Genomic DNA, 10791 nt, shown 5'->3' with positions numbered 1-10791 from the left:
ATTACCACTTTTGTCTTATTTAAAAAAATCTAAAAAATCTAATTTCTCTGAGGGTCTTGTCTTTTTCTATACAATATTCAGTTACTGACCAAAAGATATTACCCTTTTCAATGTCAACGTCATTACAAATGCAAATATATTATTCATACTTTTTCCCCATTTAAAAAAGTCATTTTTATTTATATTTATCATATTAATGACATCTTCCAAAATGTACATGCAGCATTTAGTGTATCTGAGACAGAGTGTTAGAACAACAACTGACTACTGTTGGTCACTCCCATTAAAAAAAAATTAAAACATAAAAAAAGAACTGAAAGTTTAAAAAAAAAAAAAAAACTTAAAAAAAAACCTTAAAAAATAAAATAAAAACACAATTCAATTGTTAATGAACAACTGTATTCCATCATTGTCCAGCAATGTATTATTTAAAATCACTGTTGACTGGAACAAACTTGAACATACCTGAGATTCTGCTTCTGTTTCCATTCATCACAGTCTGGCAAAGATCCACATACTCAAGTTAGCTTTCTTTAAAATCACTCTACATTCTTAAAACAACTTTACAGTGTGTCACTGAACATGGTATATTATATCTAATGTACCAGTGAGAAAGGAACTGGGAATGGCTTTAACATTTAAGCTAAAACACAGCAATGGATGATCGATCGGTGTAAAAAAACACTGACAACATCTTTTGAAGAGTGTGACTTTAAACAAATGCCTAATTGATTGTATTCAATTGTGAACAAAAATAAAAAAAATAATGCATTTTTCTCAAACCTGATAAAGTTGTGCTGTGAATGCTTATGTATGATCGTATGATCCTTTTAACGGCATGATAAAAGAAAAAAGAAAAAAAACACTTCTTTCAACAAAAGTACAAACAAACACCAACAAACGTGTAATTCTGAACCTTGTGCAATTCTGCTGTAATTGACTCCTTCACTTCTAAACATTGCCACTTTAGATGCATTATTAACTTAAATGACATACTAGAATTGTATGATCCCTAATACAGTATCTCAGTACCACCTGATTCTAACAAATTACTTCATTCCATTATAACAACGGTGACATGCTGGTACCTCACCAGTGTTAGCAGATTGATATTAGATATCTAAAAATTAAATCCAGACCAATTCCCCCTATTTCTTTCTTTGTTTTGAGTGTCAGTGCCAAGTCGCCATGCAAACCGTTATACTTTCAAATGGTTATCTTAAAGCAGCCAAATAATATCAATGGTGTAAACATAACTAAAATTCTCTTTCGCAAGAGCTCACAAAGCGGTTTGTACCTCTTTATATAGTTCAGGCATGAACAGTATCTGTCCATAGACTTTATACAAGGAAGAAAGGCGTATTTAAAAAAAACAAACAAAAAAAAAAAACTTTGGACTATGTATTTACACTCTTTATAGTCCAAACACAATGTAATGGTAGAGAACTGATAGATCTCAGAGTGTCTTTTTGATTTCCTGTTGCAGACTTCCATTTGTAAAAGCCAAAGCCTTAATCTTAACTCCTTAAATATTTGTGCAAGGCAAGTGTAAACAAGGTCATCAGGCCTTATTACCGGTAGTTTAATATTATACGAGCCAACGTTGTTCAGTATTGTCTCTGGTCTGGCGAGCTCACCGAGTCTGCTTGTACCTACTGTACGTAAACAGTAGGTTTGCTGGTGAGCTGACTTCCCAGTGTTGTCCTATCCAATCCTGGGCTCACTGTAGTGATGTAAAGGTCGTCAGCACCACGGTTCTCTTTCTGATCGACCTCTGTGTAGGCTGTCACTCCTCTGCCAGGCGCTCTTCATCAGCTCCAGCGCCTCCCCGCACCTCTTCTGCACCGACGGGTCTAACACCGGCTTACGAGGTAGAGGCACCTGGACAAACGTGTAGAAATTCAGGCTGTTAATCAATGAAATAAATGAATAATTAAATAAAATGTGTATACTTTAAAAATTTAATTTATTCCTGTGATGGCAAGCTGAAATTTCAGCATCATTACTTCAGTGTCACATGACACCTTTAGAAATCATACTAATATGCTGATTTTCACCTACAGTAACCATACTTCATACACTTATAAATCTCATCAAGCCGAACAACTTTCGTGCTCTACAACGTCATACGCTAGCACAACAGGAAGTCAGCTATAATGGGCTGTTTGAAAAACGCATACTCTGGAATTTGATATACTCCTCCTAGACGATTCACCCAATCACCACCAAACTCGGTCAGCATGAAGCCAAGACTCTAAGAATGCTAAATTGCGGACAAATTTTTGATATCTCAAACGGTTTGGCCGTAGCGAGGCAACAAATTTATGGTGAGAAACAGGAAGCGTGTTATAATTTCTGCATACACTGATTTTGATGAAACTTCAGCTGTGTTTTTGTTGTAGGAGGCTGATCATACAGATGTGACTATTGCGAGTCAAAATCATAGCACCACCAACTGGCAGCAGGAAGTGTGTCAATTTCAAAAATGCTTTGAAATCACTCTCTTATTTTTCCCCCAATTTGCTTCAAACTTCATCAGTATAATGTCAAAACAGGGCAGTTGTACACCTGTGAAATAATTCTTGATATCTTAAATACTGTTGCAATGGCAACACGTCAACCTTTAATAATATTCTTGGGTGTTTTTGAGGCTTTTAGCATGCTTCAAATTGCATGAAACTCGACAACCAAATCAAAGTTGTTGGCCAGTAGACATGGGCAAAGCCTTACAAACGGGCATGGAGGAGGGGGCTCAGTAACGCCACCTTTTGACAAAGATTAGGGGGTTGGGGACCAACAGAGTCAGCTAGACAGCCATTTTGTTTTGAATATGGATTTTTTTGAAAAATCAGGCACTGAATTTTAAACTATTACTCTTAGCTAGTTTATATGATTCATACCAGACACTGAAGATGCTAAATTGTGAACGGATATCGGATATCTCAAATGGTGTCGCCATGGTGAGGGTTTAAAGTAATGACAATAAAAGAAACAGGAAGAGCCTCATATTTTGCCATAATCCTATTACATTCACCCAGTTTAAAGGGATATTTCACCCAAAAATTAAAAAAAATTATGTCATCATTTACTCACCCTCAAGTTGTTCCAAACCTGTAAAAATTTCTTTGTTCTGTTGAACAAAGGAAGATATTTTGAAGAAAGTTTGTAACCAGGCTGCTTTGGGGCACCATTGACTGAAATAAAAAATACTATGGAAGTCACTGTTCAGTTTCCCACATTTTCTAAAATATCTTCCTTTGTTTTCAACATAATAAAAAACTGTATACAGGTTTGGAACAGTCTGAGGGTGAGAAAATGATGACAGAATTTTCATTTTTGGGTGAACTAACCCTTTAAATGCACATTGCCTGTCGTGCACATTCTCCCCAAAAGCCTCCGGGGTGGCGGAGGTGCTGAGGCTTGGGCCCGTCATCGCTGCTTGCAGCTATATTTCGAAAAAACAAAAAAAGTTTGTGATTTCTTCACCTGATAAACAGCAGTCCAAGCTTGGCCCAATTCTGCTAGTAGCCGATCTCGCTCCTCACATCCGCTAAAATACAAAACCCAGGGAGGGAGAAAGTGAGCACGGTCTTCTGCAAATTCCTGCAAAAAGACACAAAGGGTGAGGAAAGCACAAGTTAAAAAAAAGTCTGTGAATCACAAAAGATTTCACATTCATAAGCTAATGTGATTCATAATGACAAGCACACATTTCTTCAAACAGTACAAAAAAAGATCTAAGGAACACCCTATTTGTAGATGTAAAACTACAAACAGCAAACATCTGTTCACAGAGACATCTTATGCACTTCAATTTACATGAAGTCTTACAATGACACAGTATTCTTTATCGTCCTCCAGGCAAACAGCTGTGACATCGTTCAGATCAGCTCCTCCTAGAGAACGGAAAAAACTGGTCTGGCAATCCTGGTGACACGTGAGCAACTTCCTGTCTGTGAGCACAAGGCAACATGGAATACAGGGTGCAGGAGCTACTCCTTGTGGAATAATCTGAGAAACAAAAATATACAAAATGTATTGGTCAACATCTGGGGAATTCTGGTTAATTCTGGCAGGCTAGACTAAGAAAACATCAACTAAAATGCAAATGCATGTCTAGAACTGATGAGGAACAACACCACATTGTCATGAGGCGAATCTGAAAGCATTTCAAATGCAAATGCATGAATGGAAAGAAGTCTGAAACTGTGCATTTAGTCACACTTCCCAAAAAAATGCAAAGAGATCTCGTCTCCAGAATGCATAAATTAAGAACTTCAGGGAAAATGCATCTAGAAAAAAAGGTTGGTGTGTGTGATGTTGGCTCACCCCTTTAGAGACAGACTGGCAGAGAAGCTGCATCCAGTCGGCCATTTCCAGTTCGTTTTCTGCGCTGAGCTCTAATGGAGGGTGGTCTGTCAGAATCACCTGAAATGCATGAGGCTTCTCCGTGCTGTTTGAACGCCTGCAGCCTCCACAGTGCCCTCCCCTACAACAGAAACACAATCACACGAAAATATAAATGCTTTTAAGTGGCCATGTTTTATACTGATGATGATATATTTATTTCTTTCATATTGATATTTATAAATAAAAACTGGAAAACTGATTACATGTAATCTGGATTACGTAATCAGATTAAGTAAATGTAATTAGATTATATTACATTTTAAAATACTTGTAATCAGACTACAGTTACTTTTATATTGATTACATGTTATTCTCACATTGGCAGTATTTATTTATAATTTGTTGAGTCTCCCTACTACTTCTATTTATCTTTCATTTTCATTTTTTATCTTACATTTTCTTTTCTAAAAAAAGCCTACTGTTTACATACATTCAGAAGGTTTTCAAGCTTTGTGGAATTGCATAGACCAGCCACAGAGCGCCAAAGTCACATGATTTCAGTAAACGAGGCATCGGTACGACATAAGTGTTTTGAAATTTCAATGGTTCACGTGACTTTTTGATACGCGCTCCGAACCACTGATTCAAAACAAAAGCTTTGTAAAGCTTTGAAGCGTCATGAAGCAGTGTTTTGAAATCGGCCATCACAAGGTATTTGTTGAATAAAGTCGTTATTTTGGCACACAAAAAATATTCTCGTTGCTTTATAATATTAAGGTTAAACCACTGTACTTACATGAACTGTTTTAAATATGTCTTTAGTACCTTTCTGGGCATTGAAAGAAAATTAACTTGCTGGCAATGGAGGCCTCACTGAGCCATCGGATTTTATCAAAAATATTTTAATTTGTGTACCGAAGATGAACGAAGGTCTTACGGGTGTGGAACGACATGAGGGTGAGTAATTAATGACAGAATTTTCATTTTTGGGTAAACTAACCCTTTAAGAATTGTTTTCTCAACATTGCATATCTAATCAGCTTGTGACAAACACATTAATTATTATTGTAATTTATCACTCAGTGAGTCATTTAACCATGTATTACTGTCTCTGGAAGGTTTTTAATCTTCCAAACACATTAAAATGTACAAATTCACATCATTTAATATTTGCAACTTTTTTGTCAGCTGTTCACTTGTTATTTACTTGATGTATCCCCTAAGATTAAGATTAAGATTAATTTATTTTGATTGCTTCTATTTTAAAATTATTTATTTTAATTTTAAGTTTTTATTATTTAATTACTTAATATTTTTTCATTAATGTATTATTTAATGCACTTTATGTTGTTGATAATGAACAATGGAATATATTTTCTTTCTCTGTATGGTATTTTGACTATCCTATTCCAATCAATGTGATAAACGAGTTAGGCGATGTCTAAAGGTAATCAAAAAGTAGACTATTTTACCTTAAATATGTAATCTAATGGACTATGTTACTAACTGAAAAAATTTCTAATGTAAATTGGAAACAGTAACCGATTACAATTTCTAAGTCATCTGCCCAGCACTGCTGGAACAACAGCGAAAGCTTACCCCATGGTAACAGACATCAAAGGAGTAACATCTGTTCTCTCTGCATACTGATACAGGATGCCATTGCTGCCAGGTGAACAGTAGATTAAGATTCAGTACACATGAACAGCTTGCAGAAACACGGTCAAATAGTTTAAAGCACCAAACCCTTTTGTACCTGAGAACCAAGTAACAGCTTTTCCACACTTCCTTCCCCAAATAAGAGTTCCCGACCCGGTACAACAGTGGCCCCTCTTTAGTACTGCTGGATTCTCTGGATCTGGATGGAGATGTAGGTGAAGCCACTGTCACATCCATGGGGTCCTCCCAGTGAACCAGAGAATACAGCCGGATGCTCATCTCCGACAACTACACAAACAAATTTTAACATAAAATCAACAAGACAAGTCCTAGCATGTGCATTTAGTTAACTATTTGATGTACCAAATACTTTTGCAATGTCTTCCTTTCAAAAACAGGTAATTTGAAAAGAAAGTAAAAAGATGCAAAAAATTTTTTCTCTTTGAAATGTAATAATTCATGCATTAAAAGCTAAATATATTGTGTTGTTATTATTATTATTATTATTATTATGGAAGCTCTTATATCAGTCCAAAAAATGTGCTATAATTATGACAAAGCTGCTTCTTGTGATTTTTTTTTTTAAATAAACAGACACTGGGAAACAAACAGAAACTATAATTATTGAGGAGGGACAAATAATTAAATTCATTCACTCTTGGATGTTTTTTTTTTTAGAATTTTAATCACGTTCGATTATTTAAATGTAAAAATAAAATTAATAATATAAATTCTATTAATAGTAATAACAATAATAATATACTCATTTGGATAATTTTAAGTCATCCTGCATTCCCCATCAGTTTGCTGAGGCCACCTAGTTGAAAACCACTGGTCTAAACTGTATGATCGTTATCAATGCTTTAATTGTCATAGGTAGAGTCAGCATGAAGAACCAAGTATATAAAAGTGAGCCGCTGTCTCATGCATTATTCAGGATGATAGATCTTCTCCATTTACCTCACAGTGAGTCTCTTGGCATACAAACTTAGAAAGAGCAAGTTTCTCCATGGTGGCGTCAGTGAGAACAGAGGGGTAGGGAGGTTCCCTACAGCCATTTTCCAAGGCTGCCTTGAGCACAGTCAGGAACCAGCTGAGGAGAGAACATGAAGAGATATTCTTCAAAGGCTTACATACTAATTAACCTCACAGGGATGTTCTTTAATTTAAAAAACTCACACAGTCAGAGATGAGTCGGCTGTGTCCAGCAGGAACTGCCGTCTTCTGTTAGTGCATACCAGAGTGATAGTCTGCTGGTGAAGTCCCACCTAAGGCACAAACAAGGGCTCTAATCTCTCTGCAGCATGTCAAACTGATCATTTAGGCTTCAGATTTTTTACTCACAGAGATGTAGTCAAGCTCATTATAAGACACTGCCTCCTCAACACTATAAGGCTTCTCTGCTGCCCCTGAAAAACAATAGGACACAACAACAAATGTAAACAAGAGCTTCTGCAGATGTTCCTAGCAATGTCCTGCTCTTCCACTGAAGGTTTGCTGACCTTTACGCAAGAGGTAAATGTAGCAGTCTGTCAACAGCAGATACAGGGGCTGTAAATCTCCTTCCATGTGGCCTGTGCTCATTCTCACCATCTGAAATAAATTTACAAATACAAACAATCAATAGGATGTTTTAATGTCTGTGTGATTCATATTACACATTAATAGAAGCATACAATAGCATGTTTAATTACACGTAGGTCAATTTTATTTGAAGTAGGGCCTTGTTTATTGGTATTATTTCCCAGATTTCATTCATTCATTTCAAGAGAGTCTTATTTCAGAACTATATACATTACCCACTACATACACACACAAACACCACAAACTATTTCGAAATATGCACACATTTTAATATCACTACAAATGTGACGTTTTAGGCAGCATATTTGCTCGTACTTGTATTACTTTGGATATGCATGATTGATATGATTGTATGTTTATGTCATAACCATTTTTTTCAAAAACCATTGTACATGTACACTTTTATTCAAAAGTTTGTTTTTAAAAGATATTAATATTTTAATTTCATATTGGTCACATTAAATTGATGAAAAATGACATTAAAGACATTTATAATGTTACAAAAGATTTAAATTAAAAAATGCTGTTTTAATCTTTCTATTCATCAAAAAAATCTTGAAAAAAAAAAAAAAAATTGTATCATGGTTTCCACAAAATTTTAAGTAGCACATCCATTTTCAACATTGATAATAATAATAAATGCTTCTTGAGCAAAAAATCAGCATATTAAAGGATCACGTGATACTAAAGACTGGAATAATGGCTGCTGAAAATACAGCTTTATCATCACAGGAATAAATTATATTTTAAAATACATTAAAACAGAAAACAAAAAAAATTAATAATATTTCATATTACTGTTTGTTTGTTTGTTTGTTTGTATAAATAAATGCAGACTTGAGCATAAGAGACTTCTTTAAAAAAAACTCTTGCTAACACAAACTTTTGAACGGTAGTGTATATATATGTGTATATACCTTGTTTGATTTTTCCATCTGACTCTGGGGGTCACAAATGTCATAGAATGTTTTAGTAAATGGGCAAAATGAGGAAATGTGGCCAAGATATCTTGCACTAGTAAGCTGCAGCATGGACACAAAGTAAAACTGTAATTACATATGTATCCATTTGTTTACCTTAAAGAGCTGTTCTTCATTCTCCCTGAAAACGTGAATCATGAGCAGCAGCAAGTGATTATTATCCACCCTGTACAACAAACAAAAACAAATAACTTAACCTCATAATACATCACACATTGGGTCATTATTAGAGCTATTCTAAGCCTAAAATCTCATTGATTAAAAGATAACCACAGTTTACAATCTCACTTAAACTCTGCAGCATGGGAGCTTTGTATTGCACGGTCTTTATCCTCCTCCTGCTCTTCTTCTGCTTTACTCTGTTTCTCCTGAGCTGACGTCTCTATGGGGATGGACTGATCCTGCCCTGCAGCTGGTGTCTCTGCTTCTCCCTCATCTTCATCGCCAACAGGAACATCCTGCGACTCGCCATTCCCTGCAGAGTCATTGTGCCCACCACACGAGGCAGCAGGGTCTGGACTCTGGGAGGTAAAGCAGTAGAAGTCTGCAGGTGGCAGGGGGGCCTGCAGGAAGCTACCATTTGGGTCTGGAGGTTCACCACCTGAGTCCTCTCGAAAGGGCCGCTGATGGGGAGGTCCATCGTGACTAGTGCATATCCCATCCACTCCCTCCTCACCTTCATGCGGTTGCCAGCTGTCTCCATCCAGAGAACCATTCAGCCTGTCCATGACGTCACGGAGAGGTTGGCCCACACTGTCCATGGAAGTGTCCGTCATTTCAGGAAGCCTCAGTCCAGCCTCCGGGTCTTCATCTTCTCCTTCTTGTCTCCCATTCCTCATGGACTCTGTCCCAGGACCGTCTGGCCCCTCAGGAGGACCCCGACTGTCCACGTTAAGCTTGTCTACTATAATGTCTCTCTCAACCACTATCTGAAGGCTTTCCTCAGTGTCAGCTGTGTCTGGAGAAATGACATTCTGCTCACTGCTCACAGACACAGAGTCTGTCGACCCTCTTCCTCGTCGTTTTTTACCAGGCCTTCTGCGCCTTGCCATTCTGTCACACAAAGATATATTTATGAAAACAAAACAAGGAAATCATCAGTTCCTCTACCTAATGTTAAACCTATTTAGCATAGTGTCAATGTAAAATACATATATAAAGTACATATATTTAAATTGAGTTTAAAGGTGAAGCGTGTCACTTCTGTGGCATTAGTAGTACCAAATATTATTGCAAAAATTCATTTTCCATTAACACCCATTCAAGAGTGTCCATTTAATCTGATTAAATAAAATATTAAATTAGTTATATTATGCCAGCGACCTGTTTTGGAAGGGCTCTTAAACCAAAAACCATGCTAGCGGAGCATCTGTCATCAAGAAAAATTGAAATGCTAACAGATTTTTCACCATATTACAGACTTACTTCACAAACTGACATCTCAAACTGCTCAAAAGAATGTTTTGAGAACGTGTTTACAGACTTTGGGAAGTTAACCAAAAATGGTTTACTTATAGTTACATTAAATTAAAAGACATTATTGTAATACAAAATGACACGCTTCACCCTTTCAATGAATAATGTGTGATTTTCCACTACTATATTCCTTCACCATTAGCTCTAATGCTCAAGACACACCTAATGACTTCCAGCTCAGTGTTGGTGATCTCAGCATCTTCTCCTGTTGTGGAAGCTTGACGGCTAGCCATGTGCACCGGTGTGACATCAGCGGAAGTGTTAGTGTCCGAGTCCTCATTGAAGGGATTGTGCCGAAAAGTAGGGCTTCGAGACAGAGACATGGTCCTGATGGTGCCAGCAGAGGCCCTGATCACCACACAGTCACTCACAACAGTCTGAGGGTCCGATCCTGAGGAACGGGGCCCACTGACTGGATCGGTCAAGTCTCCCTCTGTTAGAAAACGACAAGAAGCGAAACCATCTTAAACATGCAGGTATTAATAACTCATATTAGGAGTGTTAGGCAGAATAAACCGCTACTGAATCATGAGGAATGCACAGAGACATACAACAAACAGAAGTTGTTTTGAAAAACGAACTTAGCTTTCCAGCTACTTCCATCTCATCCTTTTATTTATCTAAAAATTATGGGAAAATAATCACAAATGGTGCAAATGATTAAATCACCTGTAAATAAACAATTTTGCTGTTAATTTGCATCATACATATATACATATATTGCAGTACTGAAGAGGGACAC

General features: G+C 36.7%; 1 protein-coding gene across 4 annotated transcripts in view; it reads right to left on the bottom strand.

Moving 5' to 3' along the window:
* Positions 1-158: 158 nt before the first annotated feature.
* Positions 159-10791, bottom strand: part of plekhm2 (pleckstrin homology domain containing, family M (with RUN domain) member 2) — a 14573-nt gene continuing 3940 nt past the window's right edge. For 2 of the 4 annotated variants that reach the window (XM_067371742.1, XM_067371745.1), the window contains 14 exons: positions 10212-10482; positions 8862-9626; positions 8670-8739; positions 8511-8534; positions 7512-7602; positions 7354-7418; positions 7189-7277; positions 6970-7102; positions 6107-6297; positions 5950-6015; positions 4330-4489; positions 3832-4011; positions 3487-3603; positions 159-1881 (listed from right to left, as the gene is read on the bottom strand). In XM_067371742.1, coding sequence (XP_067227843.1) covers positions 1744-1881; positions 3487-3603; positions 3832-4011; positions 4330-4489; positions 5950-6015; positions 6107-6297; positions 6970-7102; positions 7189-7277; positions 7354-7418; positions 7512-7602; positions 8511-8534; positions 8670-8739; positions 8862-9626; positions 10212-10482 — 2360 coding nt within the window. In that variant the 3' untranslated portion in view covers positions 159-1743. The remainder of the gene's footprint in view (positions 1882-3486; positions 3604-3831; positions 4012-4329; positions 4490-5949; positions 6016-6106; positions 6298-6969; positions 7103-7188; positions 7278-7353; positions 7419-7511; positions 7603-8510; positions 8535-8669; positions 8740-8861; positions 9627-10211; positions 10483-10791) is intronic. The other 2 variants (XM_067371744.1, XM_067371746.1) reach the window with 1 other exon arrangement.

This window comes from Chanodichthys erythropterus, chromosome 20 (assembly GCF_024489055.1).
Source record: "Chanodichthys erythropterus isolate Z2021 chromosome 20, ASM2448905v1, whole genome shotgun sequence".
NCBI classification, from domain to species: domain Eukaryota; kingdom Metazoa; phylum Chordata; class Actinopteri; order Cypriniformes; family Xenocyprididae; genus Chanodichthys; species Chanodichthys erythropterus.
The sequence above is the reverse complement of the archived record's forward strand: the minus strand, read 5'-3'. Positions and strand labels throughout refer to the sequence as shown.